The 19836-nt window shown below is 40.0% G+C and overlaps 2 protein-coding genes across 3 annotated transcripts in view; both read right to left on the bottom strand.

Annotated features, from left to right (window-relative positions):
- Positions 1–290: 290 nt before the first annotated feature.
- CNTF (ciliary neurotrophic factor) lies at positions 291–4142 on the bottom strand. The gene is made up of 2 exons (XM_047775665.1): positions 2422–4142; positions 291–1168 (listed from the first exon to the last, which is right to left on the bottom strand). Exons 1-2 carry the CDS (start codon positions 2533–2535, stop codon positions 680–682), a joined length of 603 nt encoding a protein of 200 aa, XP_047631621.1. The 5' UTR covers positions 2536–4142; the 3' UTR covers positions 291–679.
- Positions 4143–4348: 206 nt separating this feature from the next.
- The window catches only part of ZFP91 (ZFP91 zinc finger protein, atypical E3 ubiquitin ligase), a 35237-nt gene continuing 19749 nt past the window's right edge, over positions 4349–19836 (bottom strand). The window contains exons 3-11 of one of the 2 annotated variants that reach the window (XM_047775663.1): positions 16508–16717; positions 16217–16253; positions 15460–15561; positions 14489–14623; positions 13261–13311; positions 12750–12828; positions 11515–11629; positions 8715–8814; positions 4349–8147 (exon numbers count right to left, since the gene is read on the bottom strand). In XM_047775663.1, coding sequence (XP_047631619.1) covers positions 7637–8147; positions 8715–8814; positions 11515–11629; positions 12750–12828; positions 13261–13311; positions 14489–14623; positions 15460–15561; positions 16217–16253; positions 16508–16717 — 1340 coding nt within the window. In that variant the 3' untranslated portion in view covers positions 4349–7636. Of the gene's footprint in view, positions 8148–8714; positions 8815–11514; positions 11630–12749; positions 12829–13260; positions 13312–14488; positions 14624–15459; positions 15565–16216; positions 16254–16507; positions 16718–19836 lie in introns of both variants that reach the window. The other variant, XM_047775661.1, reaches the window with a different exon arrangement.

The raw sequence follows: 19836 nt of genomic DNA on the forward strand, positions 1-19836 counted from the left end.
TTTTTGAATCCTGGAGATCGATTACATGGATATAGTTTCTAACCTTCTCTAGCAAAGGGGTGCAGTGATAGAGGTTCCTAATCAGGCCTTTAAAGTGAAGGCACATTGGCTTTGGAGTGAGAAAGAGCTGTCTCAAACTCAGCATGCCTTGAACAAGTTACACATTTCTGTGAGCCTTTCTCATCTGCCAAATGGAAATACCACCACCTCCCTCAGTAGGGCTGTTGTGAAAATCATGATACATGTACAGAAAGCCCCTGGCATAGTGCTTCAATATAGTAGATACTCAATAAATGTTTAGTTACTATTTTTATTGTCCAAGGGTTTGAACTGGCTAGACTCCGTGATTTTTAATTCACTATTTAAGTCTTAGACGAGTCATCCAGAACTAGAGTTAAAAATATATTTATCCTGTGAGGCTGTTAAATGTCTGTAAAGGGTATTTAGTGGGTAGGGAGAGGTTAGTGCACTGTGGGGGCGTCCCTGCCCTCGCTCTCTCATGGCCCCAACGCACACGCACTCTCACACTAAACCTGCATGCCCATTTGTCCATGTCTCCAACCCTAGTTACAAAAATGCTTGCAGTGTTTTTTTCAAAAATAAGAATGGGAAGTGAGGCCTCAGAGAACTGTCTATTCCATTAGAATAGAAGGCAACTAAGAGAGAAGGGAGGTAACTGCTACATTTTCTTGTCCTTAGCGATATGATGGCTCCCGTGTGCTGGGACCCCAGCCTGATGAGAGGAAATGACTCGAAGGTCACGGATGGACCTCACTGTCCACTGCGAAAGCTCCTGCAGCACCTTCAGGCCCCACAGCTTCTTCTCAAAGAGACCACCACCTCCAACGCTGAGGGGCGTACCATCAGCCTCACTGGGGGGGACCTTGTGCTCCAGGAGCACCATTAATTCTTCCAGCTGGTAAGCAAAGGCAGCGACTTGGAGGACAATGGTATGTATTGCTTGATGGAAGTCATCTTCAGCTGGAGTAAAATGTACCCGCTGGTCTTCTAACAGCCCGGCCAACATAACGTGGAAGGTACGGTAAGCTCGGAGGTTCTCTTGGAGTCGCTCTGCCTCCGTCAGCTCACTCCATCGATCAGTGCTTGCCATTGGCACACCATCCACAGAGTCCAGGTTGATGTTCTCGTTCAGACCTTGATGCTTCACCTGGCCAAGGATACAGAAAAACACCACATCTTCTGTATTCATGCCACCATTCTCACTGAACCTCTAAATCTCATATACAATCTTATTCGCTTCCCTGGTCAAGGATCCAAATTGTAAAGAGAATAGAAAGTCTAGAACAGGAATTCTTACTTCACTTGGGATCCATGACTGACCTAGGAAGACCCCCCATCTTCCCTGAAATTATGTGTACCGCTTTGACTACTCTTCATTTTTCTCGGGAGGGATCTAGAGCTTTCACTTGAAAACCACCGACTGGCCTAGAATAATCTTTCCTTCCTATTTGAAACACCCTGCTGGAAACTGGAATAGTATAATGATACTGGAGCCTACACATTTTAAATACCCCTGAAGACACTGGGAAGCCCTACACCTGGGAAGCCCTAGAATATAGCCATCATAGAATTTTTCCAATTTTTCTCTGCTCCATCGCCCACTTTCAATGGTAAGGACAATCCTTTATTGGAGAATTCAGTGGAAATTATTTTTAAAAATTGGTATTTCAAAGAGTGTGATTTCTGACTAGTAGGGCTATATAAAGATAAATTAGTTCATAAAGAACCTAAATTCAGAACTCTCTACAGGAGCCTGGAGTGTTTCCATGGCAGGCCTTAGGTAAAGACTGTTGGGAATATTCTTCTATCAGAAAACCTATCTGAATCTGACACTTCCTCAAGTCCCCAGTGATTCTTCTATGGCTTTTTTTTTTTTTTTTTTGGCAGTGTAGGTAACCTTTCTATTTAGACGCAGGGAACACTTTTGATTGTAATTCATACACAGATGCTTATACCGTATAGGAGAAACTAGTTGGGTTCATACTGTTCTCTCAATCCTATAAACCTCACTCTGCTTTTCATTTACCAGCTCAAAAAACCACAACAATGTACATGAAGATCCCAAATATGGTTAATGTATTCTGGTAGAACTAGGACTCGTAGGTAATCATATTAAGGTAATCATATTAAGAACAGCCTCCAAGATATATAACCAATTCTATCTAGAAGCCCGTATTGTCTCATTCAAGGAACATGTCTCCTAAATAGCCTACAGAAAGAAAATAAGGTCTCATGAGTTTCCTCAAGGGAAGGGGCCATGTCAAATGATAGGTGCCCAATATACAAATGACTGTATGGTTAGGGCTTGCATAGCTGGTAAAACGGCCTGAAGCATGATGGTAAGGGGCTGGATCGGAAGAAGTGAGGTGAAAAGAGACAACAGGAAAACAGGCAACTTACATAAGCTTCCATAAGAGCAGTCAGGTCTGAACGAATCTTCCTTGCTAGCCAGATAGAGCGGCTACAGAGGTCCCGGCGGTGAGGGGTCAGCGGTGAATGCTCTGCGAAAGCCATCCCCTAACTCAACTGTCCCAGGAAACAAGTGAGCTGGGTTTGTTTCTGTCTATACTGGTCCAAATAAGCAATGTGACTCTCAGACTAAATCCACTGGGCATTTCTCTACTAATGGAATTGTGCACCCCCACCCCCTGCCTGACTCAGAGGTGGCAGCAAATTCCTGGCTGTGGATTTTTGTGCCTGTGGAATCAAAGGCCCCTTTTTAATCAGCTTTTTCCCTGTAGCGTCTGCCTCCATCTCTCTCCTCCACTCAGTGCCTAGTGTACTTGTTTTTAAGTCATTGTTTTGCTTTTGCTCTTAGCAACAAGGTCACTGTCACACTAATCCCATGACACCCTTGCCTAATGTAATCTATTTTATATACACATTTAATCCGTTCATTTTATTACCACCTTCACTGTGCTCCCCATATCCTTTTCTTTCTTTTTTGGTGTGGTAAAGTACTCCCTAATATTAAAGTATTCTTATTGATAACAGCTGTCATTCATTAAGCATCTACCCTAGGCCAGACACTGCTAACTGTTTTAAAGTCTTTATTTGATCTTTAGAATAATTCTACAAGAGTTTCCTCAGTTTTACATAAGAAGAAATGGAAGCTTAAAGAAATTAATGTGCACAAAATCCAGTAACTTAGGTTCAAAATTTAAATATAGGTCTTTGATTCTACAACTGTTTCTCCCACCGAATTTCCAATTTCATTCTTTAGGTAGTTCATATTTCATTCAAGATACAAAGCTTACATGAAATAGAACCTGTAAAAATACCACATCATTTCACTCTCATCCTTTGTTATGTATTTAAATTTACACTTGATTAAAAATCAGCTAAGGAAGCATCTCTAATCCCAGTCATGGTACTTTCCTTGTAGCTACAGCATGAGGAAGGTGCTGTTTATGCCTGTTCTCTTCTGAAGGACAGGCAACACCCAACCCTGACTTGGTAACATTTCTAAGGCAGTCTCACTCAAGTGACAACATGCTTTCCTTTTTTCTTCTTTACCCAGCCATACCACACTGCTTCTTAACAAAATAATACACTGAACTTTCAAATGAAAGCAGAGTTTAAAAGTGCTTGGAGAGCTGTTGTTCCATTGCATTTAACTCAGTAGGTTACAGGATGATGCCAATTGGGTAAGAGGACAAGTTTCATCCCCAAATGAATTATAGCTTTCATTAATCCATATCATGGACATGACCTCCAAATTCAAAGACATGCCTTCTCAGGGGCAAAAATCCCATACAGCAACAATAATCGAGGGACAAAGGAGAAAAAAATGAGGCCTGAGTGGCTGTCACAGTAGGCATTTTAAGAAAGCAGTCTTTTTTTTTTTTTTGTTTGTTTTTTAAACTTTGTACTCATACAGACATGGAGTTTTGTGAAGAAGCACTGGATATTATAAGTGCTGTCAGGGTTGTCATTATCAGCATGAAATTAACCTCAGAGCTTCTGTAACCTTCTCTTAACTAGATTAAGACAGGGCTCCTTTCCTAGACTGGCAAGACATGGAAAGGACTTCCAAGTGTGCCAAAGGATCACAGAATCATACGGCATCTCAGCACAGGAAACCAAGAACTAAACGGAGTCAAAAGTAAACCATTCTGATTCTCATAAGAGTAAAGAGACTCTGCCACATAAAACCTGCTGAGGGCACTTGGTTTTCACCTTTAGCAGCACCAACCACTTCACCTCGGGATAACTGTAACTCAGTACAACCAAGGAATACCAGCTGCTTCCATGAAGACAACTTTTATTTTTCTTCTTTACATATTTATTTTGGATATGCCTTACCTAGATTAAGAGAAAACAAGGATTTGAAAAGCAGAGTATCCCTTTTATTATAATTTCTTTTTACATAACCTTTTCAACCTAGATTCAGGTAACTACCTGTCTCTCCCGTTAAAGGAGAAGGGTCCTGCATATTATGACAGGCAAAAAAGGTTTTTAGGAAATAAAATATTTTAAATTGATTCATTACAATTTTTCAATTTTCTTGAGTACACTGGAAGAAAGTGGGAAAACGACAGGAGGGAAAAATGGTACTTCAAACAGCCAGACTCTAATAACCTTAGTTAGGTTTAGTACACTCTTTATATTTCTTTCTCCAAACATGTACGAAGGAGGTTCAAGTGCTCTATGTGGATGCTTTTCCGTACATTACTGTATCTATCTTTTGACTCCCAGTAATCCTTGCCAGTGTTTATCTAAACTTTGAAGTATATTAAGTCTCAATTATGCAAAATAACCCTGGGGAACAACAAACAAGGAGGGAAGCACATCTTGCAGAATGTGCTCTATCAAGTATATTTTTCAGAATTTAGAATTGCCAATTCAAGATGGAGAATATGCAGTGGGAAGAGTTATTAAAAAGGCAATAGAATTTGACTAAGAGTAGGAAATGCAGGATTTTAAGATTAAAAGAGTTCCTTAAGAAAGACAATGAAGTAAACAGCATGAGAAGCAGAAAGGAAAAGCGAGGATGAGAATCTAGTAGAGGCGGTTTACTTAAAGCAAGTCTACTTTGCTAGCATCCCTTTCTCAAAGGGAAACCAAATCCATGAAAAATACCTTAAAATTTATTGCAAACTGCTACAATAATTTACTGAAGCAAACTGCAAGCAAACCACAGCTGTGAAGAGGACTAAAAAAGAGAAAGTTTCCAATTTTTAGAACTAAACAGTTGCTCTTGGTGGGAGGAATGCAACAGAGGGAAGAACACACTGTTGTTCCTCAATCTCGTGAAGTTTTCTTTCTTTTTTTTTTATATGCAGTTTGCTTTTGTGTAGGTGGCTAAAATACCTGATGACTAATCACTGCGAGTGTAATTTATGGAGACAAAGGACAAGATAAATGCGGCAGGTCATGAGGTAAGTAAGTGTAGGATATAGATGCTAGCTGGTGAAACAGTACAAAAAGGACATCCAGCTACGGGAGTGGAACAGCTCTGCTACACACCCATCCAATCAATCTGAAAATATTTTCAAATCTACTCAACATACCAAAGTCAACTTCAAATCCTTACTATGGGCAGGAAAGCATAGTCTATATCCCTTCTATCTTTATTCCATTTTCTACCCCCACCCTGGAAGGATGGAAAAATCTGCAACACTGAAAAGAAACAATAGTGCATTTAAGACTGTTCACTGTAGGTGTTTCCCCCCCCTATTCTCTGGCATCCCAGTCACTGACATTAGTGGGTGTAAAGTGAGCCTCTTTCAGAGATGACATTTTGCTACCCTTCTTCTGTGGGGGGAAAAAAAAAAATCAAAGAGAAAATTGATAAACTTTGTAGTTTTAGTGTTTGTGAAAAAACAAGCTCTTCCTTATTTTGTTCTCAACAAAACTTCATTCTTTCCAACAGCCATCATACATTTCTGACAAACAATGAATAGGGCAAGTCTTTAATTCTAGCTTCTGAGTACATAGGATAGAAACTGCACTTCTAATTCTCTAAAAATGAGCCAAAACAATTTTTTTTAGTTTTCTGGGAGTTAAGCTGTACAAAAATACCGTCTTTCCCATGGACAGTAGTTAAGTCATCCACCGAATGAAAATTCCTATCTCAGGAAGAGCTAATTCCCAGAATTTCAGGGAAAGCCAAAGTATTATACAGATTATTCACTTTGTTGAAATCTTTCTTCTTCTGAAGTATTATTAAAAGGGAAACAAAACAGCAATCTTCTTTGACTTAAAACTGTATGACTCAGACTATTCCTTCACTGATGGCAGTGTCCTTCACTAATCGGAAGCTGGAATGAACCAATGATAAAAAGCAAAGCAAAAGCAAAAGCAGAGCAAGGGGCCAGAGCTGGGCTAATAGGGAATCTATGTATAAAGTAATGCTGGGGACAAAAAAGAAAATGAATTCACAAGAGAAAATCTTTTATCTGTAATTCAGACCCTGAACAACCTTCCTGATTCCCTCAAAATTCCTAAATCCCAATGCTCTAAAAACTCAAAGAGCACTAATTACCACAAACCTAACATTCTTCCCTAAAGAGGTTTCTGAAAAAGCACTCGGCTACTGTAGTGATTTTGTTAGTGCTGAGGACCAGCGTTCTTCAAAGGCCACTGGAGAGCTATGATTTTAGAGGCTGGCTGAGCTTCTTCAACTTTATATCTTGCCTTCTATTAAGTACCTCTTATGCAAAGGACCCCGTGTCAGAATAATCTAATCTCTCCCAGCCCCCCAAATATAGCAACAAAGACCAAAAAAAAAAAAAAAAAATCAGACTTTCCATTAATAAATAAGGACTCTCAGGTTCCACAACACAAAAACATACATGTTCAAAGTGCAAATTTCTGCCATTAGTCTGGGACTTTCTCACCATCTCACTGATGCAGAGAGCTGTCTTATGGTCAGAGACCATGTAGAAGGCAGCTCCCCAGCCTGTTGGGAGCCTGCTTCCAAGCAAGTGAGCACCATTGAGAACCTTATGGAGCTGTTGGGAAGGGGACTGAGGAAGGTGATGAAGGTAAGAGGGGGAGGGAGGTCCCCATGTATCCGTCCTTTCCTAATCCCAGGGGAATGGAGGAAAAGGGGAGGAGAGATGTGTGCTGTTTTAACAGCTCACTCTAAGGGGCCCTAAAGTGCCAAGTCAAGCTGCCAGCCTCAAGAGATTAGAATTATATGATACTTTTTGAAGATAAATGTGCCGCAGGGGTAGAAGCCAGAACCACAGGGCAGCAGTAAAGGAGGAGGGGTTTAGAGGATTATTAATATACTATTAAGAGTTAGAAGCTGATCCAGAGCACATCAGAGTTAGAGGTTGAACAGGGAATCTGTTGATGAGCAGAAGTCTGCCTGGCTGGAACTGAGTACAAGAATAACTCTTACATTAAGAGCTGCTGTTGCTTCTTCTTCGTCTAGCTTTCTGATAAAGGCAACATCAGTTTTATGAAGGGGACAATAGAGGGAGTAGAGGGGATGTGTGTATGGGTGTGTATGTCTGTGTGTGTGTGTGTGTGCTGTGATCCACAATTGAAAGAGCAGGCCCTTCAGTTATTTTACTAGATTTTAAATGCTTTAAATTTTTTTTGTCCTTTTTAACTTTTAAATACAAAGTCTTAGCTGTCCCAGTGCCCAAAGTCTTCCCTTCCACTAAGGTCCAGTAGAGTCTGAATCTTCAATCAGAACCTCTGTGGTAGCACCGAGTATATCCGAGTTCATGACCAGCCCTTCAGTGCCCCCACTGCTGCCGCTTCCCACAAAGAGCTTCCCATCAGCCATCAGGCTCACCCGCTCCGTCCCACTACAGTAGGACTTTGACATCCCTTCAGCTTCCAGCAGGAGGCACTCTCCAGAGGTGGAGTTTCCCAAGGGCTCAGGAAGAAGAGGAAGACCCTGACCATCTGCAGGTTGTGTCAGGGACTCGGGATTAGTGCCCAAGATATCTGTGCTGGTGATGAGGGCGCCTGCATTGGCAGCCAGAGCTTCGGCAATCAGCACCTCAGGGTGGCTTTTTGCTTTGTGAGCCACTACGCTGTCCTTCTTCTCAAATTTTTTGCCACAGATATTGCAAGAAAACTGGTAGAAGGAGTCTGCATCATGCTTCTTCATGTGCCAATTAAGGGATGCCTTCTGCCGACAAGTAAATCCACAGATCTCACATCTAAGGAGAGTGGAAAAGGAGATGGCTGGTCAAAAAGAGACATACAGAGACCTCTTGGAGTTCCTCACCTCAGTTGTGGCTCAGCGGTAACAAACCCAACTAGTGCCCATGAGAACATGGGCAGTCCCTGGCCCCACTCAGCGGGTTAAGGATCTGGCGTTGCTGTGAGCTGTGGTGTAGGTCATAGACGTAGCTCTAATCTGGCATTGCTGTGGCTGTGGTGTATGCAGGCAGATGCGGCTCAGATTCGACCCCTGGCCTGGGAATGTCCATATTAGGGTCAGGTTGAGAATTCAGAATTTAGAGGTCACATACATACTAACATGTACGGCTTGAGAAAGATTAGGAAAAGCTGATAGAAAACTAATCTGCTTTTTTCTCCTTCTGTCTGTTTGAATAAGGAAACAGAAGAAAAAGGTCACTGACAGCTTCCTCAATCAATGGCAAAATCAATTAATTTGGTAAAAATAAATAGCAGTGGCAAATGGAATGCTATAAAGGGGCTGGTCCTCAACTGGGGTGCATGCACCTCTCCACCCAGCTGCTGGCCAGGAAGGAAGTACTCACTGCAGTGGCTTCTCGCCAGTGTGAATCATCCGGTGCACTGCCAGGTTGTGGGAACTCTTGAAGGCTCGGGCGCAGTATTCACAGATATAATCTCTCTGATCTGAGAAGAAAGACAATGCGGTTAGTGTCCCTCTTAAATATTTTTCTCCTTGCTTACAACAAGTAAGCAGATAATTAGGCACGTAAATTCAGAGTAAGAGCAATACTGTTTTTAACATATAAGTACTCTGGATAAACAAATCTTTAAAGTGAGTAATACTGTTTTCATCTGTTGAAGTCCATTCATTCAGTCGCATAAGAACAACAACAAAAGACAAAAAAACACAGCTAGAAGAAATATGAGACCTGGAATCCCAATCTCAATTTTACCAATAATCCAAGTAAACAACTAATTTTCCATAGATTTTAAAACATCTTCATAGATTGTGAAAGCTGAATGCATTTGGCATTCAACCACCACCTCCACCAGTAACAACAAAAGAATGTGGCATTTCCTAAATAAAACAGTGATCCACATCTGAAATGTTGTTACTCATATCTTCTGTTTCAAGTTTAAAACAATGTGCCCAAGATGAACAATTTAAACTCTTAAAAACTGAAGTTACTGCCATCAAATATATGTAACAGTACCTGTATTTCTTTGCCTTATTCTCTTACCCCACATCTTTTACACCATTCAACCACCTCCCTATCATTTCACAGTGCCCCAAATTTCACAGGAATTTTGATGAATTTGGATATGGAATCTATGGGGCAAAGGAGCATTGTACCTAATTACTTTATTGACTGGTTGGGGAGAAAATAGACAAACAGAGGCTGAAAATATATTTGTTGAATAAATGGCCAATATACATTTTCTATGCCTTTTGACTTAAAATGATTAGAAACAGTCACAGTGAAAATACAAGGATAAGTTAAAAGGCAAACAATATCCAATTTAATCCTATTATACTCCATCCTAAACAGTTCTAAAACCAAGTGTGGGAGAAGAACCACCTTTTCCTCAATCCTGAATGCACTGAGGCGTCACCTGGGGGTCTTACTAGATGTAGATGCTGACTCGGCAGGTCTAAGGCAGGCCTGAGCTTCTCTACATGATGCGTAGTAGGATCTAAAAATGTACACTTCTAACTCAGGAACAATTTTTAGCACCTCCTGGGTCTTGTCCACTTTTTGAGCTCCATGGTAGCATGACAAACTCAGGCGGGGCATCTATTTACTTAAACATACACATTATATTTTCAAAGGGAGCCTGTCTACATGAATGCAGAAAAGGAAAACCCTCTAACTCTGACATCATAAAATTGTATTACCCAAATAGAAACGTTTGGAATGGACTGAATTTTTTTTTTCTTCTCAATTTTTTTCTTTTTTGGCTGCACCCATGGCATATGGAAGTTCCTGGGCCAGGGACTGAATCCCAGCTGCAGCTATGCCCTATACCACAAGCAATGCTGGATCTTTAACCCACTGTGCCAGGCCAGGGATCAAGCCTGCACCTCCACAGTGACAGAGATACAACAGAAATAACACTGGATCCTGCTGCATCACAGCAGGAACTCTAGGAAAGGACTGAATTTCTAAAACACTGTTTGTCATAGTAGGCTTGTGATATTTAGCTAAACTGGTTGTCAGAAATTCCTTTTCTACAGGATAAAGCAGAGTAACAGGGAGAAGGAATGGAGAAATGGCAGCTGCTATCAGAGAACAGTGAAGACAGCATTCTCTCTGAAGAAATACAGTAAAATGCAGACTGCAGTGGAGTCTCTGGAGTGATTAAGACTGAGTATAAATTCTGGTGCTATGGGAGTCTACCAGGTGCCTGGCCTTGTGCTGTACTTTCTATGTTATCTCATTTTATCCTTATAATAATTCAGTGTTACTGGTATCACCATTAGCCTTATTTTACAAATAAGGAAAAGTGAGAAGAAAAGAAATGAAGTAACTTTTCTAAGTCACATATGTAGTAAATGATGAAAAGGGTGTATCAATATATCAATATACCAATATGACCTTGTGCAGGAACTTTGAAATCTCTACAACTGAAACTCCTAGTTTTACCCTCTAAAGATTATTAAGAAGAAAACATACAGTAAATAATCAAGTGTCTTGCATGTACTCAATTACTTCTAATACCCAGCCCAATTTGTTCCTATTAGCTGCATTGCACTGAGACTGTCAAGTGGCTACAAATGAATGATGTTGGAATCTATTCTATAATAGGTATTATAAAGACATTCAGTTTTTCTTTTTGAGTCAATAGCTCCTACAGAGGGTTACATGTGAATTTAATAGCTAGTCTTTATGATTTCAACAGCAGCAGAAGTTCCAGGAGCTTTTTAGTAGTTAACACTAACTATACGCAAGCCTCCTTACCATTAGGCTTTCTCTACATACTCTTCAGTCCAGTAGATATTACTGTATCTATCTACCTGAAGCAGACTTAGAAAACCCTGGTGCTACTAAGACCTATCTGTGTGACCAGAGCCAAATTACCTAATGTTTCTTAGCCTCTGGCTTTTTAGCTGTGAAACAAGGCTACTAGGAGTTCCCATTGTAGCTCGGTGGGTTAAGGATCCAATGTTGCCACAAGCTGTGGTGTAGGTCACAGATGTGACTGGGATCCTGCATTGCTGTGGCTGTGGTGTAGGCTGGCATCTGCAGCTCCGATCAGACTCCTAACCTGGAAACTTCCATATGCCACAGGTGGGGGGCCCTTAAAAAAAAAAAAAAAAAAAAGGCTACTCTAACCAAACAATACTTTGAGCAACCTGATAAACATTTAACTTCAGAAAGTCACCTGTGTGATGTTTAGCATGTCGTAGAAGTTGCTTCTGGAGCCTGAAGAGTCTCCCACAGGAGGGATGGGGACATACGTATTTCTTCTTCAGCAAATGCTGATATTTAATGTGGTGCTACAACAGTAAGAGGAAGTGAAGTGGGATAAAAAATAAGCCTTCTAGAAAGCTTAGCTTATTCCTTTGCTAAGTCAAAAGTAACGAAGGAAAACCACTCTGTACATGAACAGGGAGCAGCACAGTAAATGGCTAAGAATACAGGCTTTAAGAAACACATAGACCTGGATTCCAATCTGGCTCTGCCATTCATTAGCGGTGTGACCTCAGAAGATGTAATCTCCAGTTCTCATTATGACAAAAGAATGGTAGCTATTATGATAATAGAAGCAGAATCAGAAAGGCCTTAGTAAAAATTATACTTGCTGCTAAAGATCAAACAAGCACTTCTTAAGCTCTAATGATTAGTATTTCAACTTCATGTTTTCTGCCAGACCTAAACACAAGTTGCATCTTTGCTCACTTAAGAAAAATCTACTCACTTAAACTAAAAACATTTAAAATTTATTCTATACAGTACTTGAGAAGTCACAGGTTTCAGTTGCTAGTTTTATTCTTTAAAAATACACCTTAAAATAAAATCTGTTCAACTGTGTCCTGGTGTGTTGTTACACAATCATCTTTTCTATCAGAGTATTTACACCATAATGAGAAACACTGGAATGCTCCCAAGAGTCCAAGAAAATATTAAGCTCAAGTTCTTAGTCACTTGAAAAATAAATAAATAAAACACAAAAACTAACAAAGACACAACTGCAATAACTTTAAAAAAAGATCTTCCTTAACATTATACACTAATTTATTATTATCATTCTTTTGCCTTTTTAGGGCTGCACCCACAGCATCTGGAGGTTCCCGGGCTAGGGGTTGAATTGGAGCTGCAGCTGCTGGCCTACACCACAGCCACAGCAACGCAGGATCTGAGCCGCATCTGTGACCTATACACCACAGCTCAAAGCAACGCCAGATCCTTAACCCACTGAGTGAGGTCAGGGATCAAACCGGTGTCTTCTCGGATGGTAGTCAGATTCATTTCTGCTGAGCCACGACGGGAACTCCTTGACATTATAAATTAATGATAAAGCCTACACATGATCACAAACTGTGAAGTCTCATGAAGTATGAGAACTAGTAATGGAACACAACCTGAAAGGCTGCCTTATTTACCAACTTCACTGACCTGCAAATAGCGAGGGTGAGCAAGAACAGTTCCACATCCTTCCATTTCACAACGGACATACTGGATTGGAGGCTTTTTTCTATGATCAATATGTAGGAGAAAGTTAGCAACAGAAAAGAGGCAGTCTGCACAGTGCCCTTTAACTCAAACTGCACAACAGGGAATAGCTATTTTATAATATGGAGAATCAAAGTCTCTTGTCTATAGCTTGCACAGAAATTATGTTAGAAGTAACCAGAAACTGCCAAATATTTAGAGTTTTCAAAAAAGAGCACAAAATAAACTAGCAACCTCCCAAAAGGCAGAGAAGTGTTAACATTTTTAGAAACTTTAAGATCCTGAAATGGAAATTTTAAAATAGTAACTTTGCGTCAAGGATGTTAGGAAAGTTGTTTTTGTGAAATTTTTAACTAGCCATTCCTGCAGGATAATTATGACTGCGGAACATGCAAGTGTTAAGTGTCTACCACCAGAGAGAAGGCCCAACACAACAGGTGTACAAATTACTCACCTCCTTTTGGGTAATCGTGGACTTTTGTCATCTTTTCGTCTTCTTCCTCTCCTATAATTAAGGAACAGAGTAACTGATTGAAACATATATTCCAGATTGAAGCTTATAATGTAAAGGATAGCTGAGGACATACACTCAAAACCAAAGAGCAGGTGGCAGACACAAAGAATAACCCAGGATACATAAACTCAAAGACATATCTGACAAACCAAAGATTTCACCACTCTGAAGTAATTTCACTTCAAATAAGTCTGCACCACATATTAAATACATATCTTTCATAAACTACACATTACTATGGAAGAGCTGGATAAACTTCAAGGTTCTAGGAGTTCCCATCATGGCTCAGTAGCAGTGGGTTAAGGATCTGGCGTTGCTGTGAGCTGTGGTGTAGGTCCCAGATGCAGCTTGGATCCTGCGTTGCTGTGGCTGTGGCGTAGGCTGGTAGCTACAGCTCAGATTAGACTACTAGCCTGGGGAACTTCCGTATGCCACAGGTGTGGCCCTTTAAAAAAAAAAAAAAACCCTCAAGGTTCCTACTTGAAGAACTGTTTCAGTGAAAAAGTCTACCATTTAAATGTAATCAATTTTAAAAAAATGGAATGAAAGAATCAATTATCTAGAAATCCTAAGAATATAAACTATACTCTCCGTTACAACAGAGACAAAAGCTTATACACTTAAAAAATCTATTTCGGCAATAGGAAATAACTGCTAGGCAGAAAGTTTTTACCTGATCAAGGTTATTATTATACCATTTGCTTTATTTGCTCTTCTTTTGAGGATCCGTATTTTGCCATACTTTTTCCTCCTACCTCTACCCCCTCTACATCCTTACAGCTACTTACAGCTACTGTCCTACCTTACAGCTACTGTCCTACCCACTCAATTGAATTACTTTAAGTAATGCTTTGAATTAAATTTCTGGAGCTTTCTTTTGGGTGTGGGGGCGGGGGGAGGCACACCTGAAGCAAGCAGTAAGTTTTAGGGCCAGGGATCGAACCCCTGCCACAGCAGTGACTTTAGCTGCTGCAGTGACAATGGATCCTTAATCCGATGAGTTCCCCCACAACAGGGGAACTTCAAAACTTCCGAAGTTTCTGAGAAGAGTCTCTCCAATGAGATTGTCAGCCAATAGAGACAATAATATGTATCTGTCAACATCCTTCCTCTCACTCCAACCCTTTTTCCCACTAGTGGTTTAAAAATCTGTTAATTGCCTACTCACTTCCTAGGAGGTTCCTCATCTTCCCTAATTTCATTCTCTTCTTCTTTCACCTCTACCTCGACTTCCACTTTTATTTCTTTCTTCTCTTTTTCCTCTTTCACCTTCCCTGATTTTCTCCGTGGCTTTGGAGTTTCCCTGAAAATACAAATATATTTCAACACGGTTATCTAGCAAAGAATCTTTTCAAGGACAATTGTGAAAACAGAGTGAAGCCTGGAGTTATCATTGATTTATTGTAAAATCATGATCCTCAGCCTATGAAATGTGGTTTCCAGCCAACCATTCTTCATATGCACAGTAATCATATTTTCTATATGTATGTATATATTTATATATATGTTAAAGACTATGAGATGACCTCCCCCAAGCTAACAATGCCTTCAAATCAAATCTCACTATAGTTGTAAAGAAAAATTTAGGAGTTCCCGTCGTGGCGCAGTGGTTAACGAATCCAACTAGGAACCATGAAGTTGCGGGTTCGATCCCTGGCCCTGCTCAGTGGGTTAAGGATCCGGCGTTGCTGTGAGCTGTGGTGTAGGTTGCAGACGTGGCTCGGATCCCGCGTTGCTGTGGCTCTGGCGTAGGCCGGTGGCTACAGATCCGACTGGACCCCTAGCCTGGGAACCTCCATATGCCGTGAGAATGGCCCAAGAAATGGCAAAAAGACAAAAAAAAAAAAGAAAAAGAAAAAGAAAAATTTAAAAAAAATTTAGTATTCAGGGAATTCATGATGACATCTTAAGACAAAACAGGTAGACATCATAATAATTTGTATATGCTCAAAACAAAGTTCTATGAATGGAAGAGAGGGCTGCATGAGGGAGTAATAACATTTAGGTTTTTAAAACAAGTACGTAATTAATTACTCATTTACAATTAAATCCATATCTATTAGTTTGGCAACAAGATGAAATAAAAGCATGCGACAATGCTTTCCTAACTTGTGTTTCACCAATGAATCTTAGACATGCCTTTCTAAGTGGGGTTTGTAGGTCTCATCTCTTGGATCATCTTTGAAAGGTATTTCTTCTTCACTGATCAGCATCTCTTCTTCCTCCTCTTCTTCCTCATCACTGCTAAAAAGAAGAAAATAGAAATTAGAAAGTCAAGTTGTAAGAATTACGTCTGACTGGATTTTACTTGGTAATTTGTTTAGAGATAGCCAAAGATACACAATAAGTTATCCAGGATTTCAGTCTTATGGTCTAGTTGTACTGCCATCTAGCTGTCTCATCCTGAAGAATAATAACTGGAACTAAAACTACATATAACCTAGATATGCTATCACTGCATTAAAAAAAAGGCAAGGCAGGAGTTCCTGTTGTGGCGCAGTGGTTAACGAATCTGACTAGGAACAATGAGCTTGCAGGTTTGATCCCTGGCCTTGCTCAGTGGGTTAACGATCTGGCATAGCCATGAGCTGTGCTGTAGGTTGCAGATGCGGCTTGGATCCCATGTTGCTGTGGCTCTGGCATAGGCTGGTGGCTACAGCTCTGATTCAACCCCTAGCCTGGGAACCTCCGTATGCCGCAGAAGCGGCCCTAGAAAAGGCAAAAAGACAAAAAAAAAAAAAAAAAAGGGGCAAGCCAATGATGGCTCAGTAAAATTAAAGAGTTAAAAAACATGTGACTCAATTATGTCAAGTAGAAAACAACTCCAGAGTCATCTGATGTGATTATGCTCTACATCCCCAAAGGTTTAAATATGAAACATGGAAAAGTTTCTTACCTAATGCCACCTGGAGACTGATGTTCTTCTGCAACATCTAGAAAAACAAAGTCCAAAGAAAACTTTAATCTATGTAGGTATAGTTATTTTCTCTTTCTAGCCAAGAGACTCAAACCAAATTACTGCCTGGAGTAATTATACAAAAGGAGAATTAGCTACAAAATGTCAAGTAGGAACCCTTCCTACACCACACCACACCTCCCCTGAAAGTTAAGCTGAAAATGTTCATCATTACATTTAAAATAAACACACAACTGGTTATTAAATAACCATACTCTATTTGCACTGTACCATAATCAAGCTGATCTGTATTTGGTTCTGACTTGCAGATGAGCTGCAATGAGCCAGTCTTGGACCTAGAGCTTCGGGTGTTCTCTGTGTCACGATGCCGAGAGACAGATGTCCTGCTACTACTGCGCCAGCCCCGACTAGGCCGAGTTGCAGCAATGGAAGCTTCCTGAGGAAGGGCAGAATCGTCTTCCTCTTTTTCTTCCTTGGGATCTAGATGAAAACATACACCGTTCTTTAAAGTTTATGGTTAGCCAATAACTATCTCCATGTATCTGCAATATAGTCAATGAAAAGACGATAAATTAAAAAAAAAACTTCAAAATTTTACTGATATAACAGAAACAATGAGAGGAAAATTTGATAAAACTTATCCTTACTACCATCACTCTAAAGAAAAAACTGTCATGTTGCAAAATAGTAATTTCACATGGATTTATCTACTAAAAGATGAAATGCTGAGAAACATACCTAAGATGTAACCTTTTGTTCTGTGTGTGTGTGTATATATATATATATATATATATATATATATATATATATATATTTAGTTATTTTTGGCTGCAGCTGTGGCATGCAGAAATTCTCAGGCCACCCACTGCTACTTCCAGAGCAGTAACACCACCATATCCTCAACTTGCGAAACTACCAGGGAACTCCTATTTTAACCTTTAAATCTAAGATAGAAGAAACTAAATTGTGTGAGTGGTCCCAAAAAGATGATCAGATCTGCAGAGGCATGAAAAAGACTCATAGGTCCAGATGATTTAATGATCAAACAATGCAGCAAGTACTAAAGAGGAATCCCGTAATTGGAATGTCTTCTCTTGATTCTACTCAATAAGTTTATTCAGTATATTAAAAGTGGCCTATTCTGACTATGGAAGAGTCTTTTAATAATCTCAGAATGGAAAAGTCCTTCCTAAGAATAGGAGAATTTCAGGCCTTAAGACCAATACATAAAGTTTTCTGCATGGCAAATTCCACTATAAGCAAAGTCTAAAAGCCCAATAGAAAAGCGGCAACTCAATGAAAACATACTTTTTCAAAAACATATTAACAGGAGTTCCTGTTGTGGCAAGTTAAGAACCCGACCAGTATCCATGAGGATGCAGGTTCAATCCCTGGCCCTGCTCAGTGGGTTGAGGTGTAGCTCTGATTCAACCCCTAGCCTGGGAACTTCCATACCCTGCAGGTACGGTGCTAAAAAGCAAGAAACAAAACAAAACAAGAGACAAAGAAGGACACTGTATAGTGATAAATTGGTCAATCAATCAAGAAGATATAAGAATTATAAACCTATACATACCCAATATATGAGATAAAAATAACAGAACTGAAGGAATATGGATTACTAAAATCAGTTGTGAACCTTATTTTCAGTAATGAATAAAATGATCACTCTGAAATTCAGTCAGGAAATAGAGGACCTAAGCAATACTATAAAAAAATTAAACCTAACAGATAAATAAAGAACAATTCAAAAAAAAAAACAAAAAAAAAAAACAAAATACACAATCTTCTAAAGTACACAGAGAAGATTCTCCAGAGTAGACTGAAGATTCTCCAGAGTGTCAGGCCACTCGAGAAACTTTAAAGATTGAGATCATACAAACATTCTCCGATCACAATGGAATGAAACTAGAAGTAGGTATCAGGAAGAAAACTAGACTAGAAAACTCACAAAAACATGTTAAGTTAAACAACATACTCTTATTAAACAACCAGAGGAAAATTTTTTTTTTTTCTTTTTAGGGCAGCACCCGTGGAAGTTCCTGGCCTAGGAGTTGAATTGGAGCTTCAGCTGCCGGTCTATATCACAGCCACAGCAACACTGGATACTTAACCATTGAGTAGATGCCAGGGATTGAACCCATATCCTCACGGACACTATGCTGAGTTCTTTTTTTTCTCTCTTTGCCTTTTCTTGAGCTGCTCCCTCGGCATATGGAGGTTCCCAGGCTAGGGGTCCAATCGGAACTATAGCCACCGGCCTACGCCAGAGCCACAGCAACATGGGATCCGAGCTTCGTCTGCGACCTACACCACAGCTCACGGCAACGCCAGATCCTTAGCCCACTGACCAAAGGCAGGGACCGAACCTGCAACCTCATGGTTCCTAGTTGGATTTGTTAACCACTGCGCCACGACAGGAACTCCCTATGCTGAGTTCTTAATCCACTTAGTCAAAATGGGTACTCCAACCAGAGGATTATTAAAGAAAAAAAATCACAAGAGAAATTAAAAATACTTAAAGATAAATGAAAATTAAACCATATTTATCATAAAATACAGACTTGTAGCAAAAGCAGTGTTCGGGGAAAATTTACAGATGTAAATAGCTATATTAAAATAGAAAAAAAAGGTTTGGAGTTCCAGTTGTGGCTCAGTGGAAATGAATCTGATTAGTATCCATGAGAACACAGGCTTGATCCCTGATCAGTGGGTTAAGGATCAGGTGTTGCTTTGAGCTGTGGTGTAGGTTGCAGATGTGGCTTGGATCTAACTTTGCTGTGGCTGTGGCTTATTAGGTCAGCAGCTACAGCTCCGATTTGACCCCTAGCCTGGGAATCTCCACATGCTGCAGGTGCAGCCCAAAAAGGACAAAAGAAAAAAGAAAAGAAAGGTCTAATCAATAACCTAACTTTAAACTTAAAGAAAAAGGAGGAGCAAACCAAACTCAAAGCTAACAGAACAAAGGAAATAAAAAATAGAGCAGAGATAAACAAGAAAAACAGAAGAATCAGTAGAGGAAAATCAATGAAACCAAGTTAGTTCTTTGAAAAGAAGCTCAAATTATCCCCAAATCTGAACACACATAGAACAACTGAAGACAGTGAATTAGTAATCAAAAACGTCTCAATGAAAAAAGGCCCTCCAGCAAGAGGGACCACTTCTCAACTCATTCTATAAGGCAAGCATTATTGTGATACCAAAGCCAGATAAAGACATCACAAGAAACCATGGACCAATATTCCTGCAAACCAAATCCAGTAGCATATTAAGACTAAATAGAACATTAAAACTGTGACCAAGGAGTTCCCATCGAGGCTCAGTGGTTAACAAACCTGACTAATATCCATGAGAATGCGGGTTCAATCCCTGGCCTTGCTCAGTGGATTAAGGATCAGGCGTTGCCTTGAGGTGGCTACAGCTCCAATTTGACCCCTGGCCTGGGAACTTCATATGCTGCTGGTATGGCCCTAAAATGACAAAAAAAAAAAAAAAAAAAAAACTATGACCAAGTAGAATGCATCCCAGGATTATGAGGGTGGTTTAACAGACAAAAATCAATTGGTATAGTAATAGAATGAAGGGGAAAAAGCCCTTCA

This window comes from Phacochoerus africanus, chromosome 4 (genome assembly GCF_016906955.1).
Source record: "Phacochoerus africanus isolate WHEZ1 chromosome 4, ROS_Pafr_v1, whole genome shotgun sequence".
In the NCBI taxonomy this organism is placed as follows: domain Eukaryota; kingdom Metazoa; phylum Chordata; class Mammalia; order Artiodactyla; family Suidae; genus Phacochoerus; species Phacochoerus africanus.

What these genes read in the sequence shown, in the direction of transcription:
- CNTF (XM_047775665.1), bottom strand. Translation starts at nt 2,535, where the DNA reads ATGGCTTTCGCAGAGCATTCACCGCTGACCCCTCACCGCCGGGACCTC. An exon ending in CTGCTCTTATGGAAGCTTAT is followed by an intron (nt 1,169 to 2,421) that starts GTAAGTTGCCTG and finishes ATCCTTGGCCAG; the next exon opens with GTGAAGCATCAAGGTCTGAA.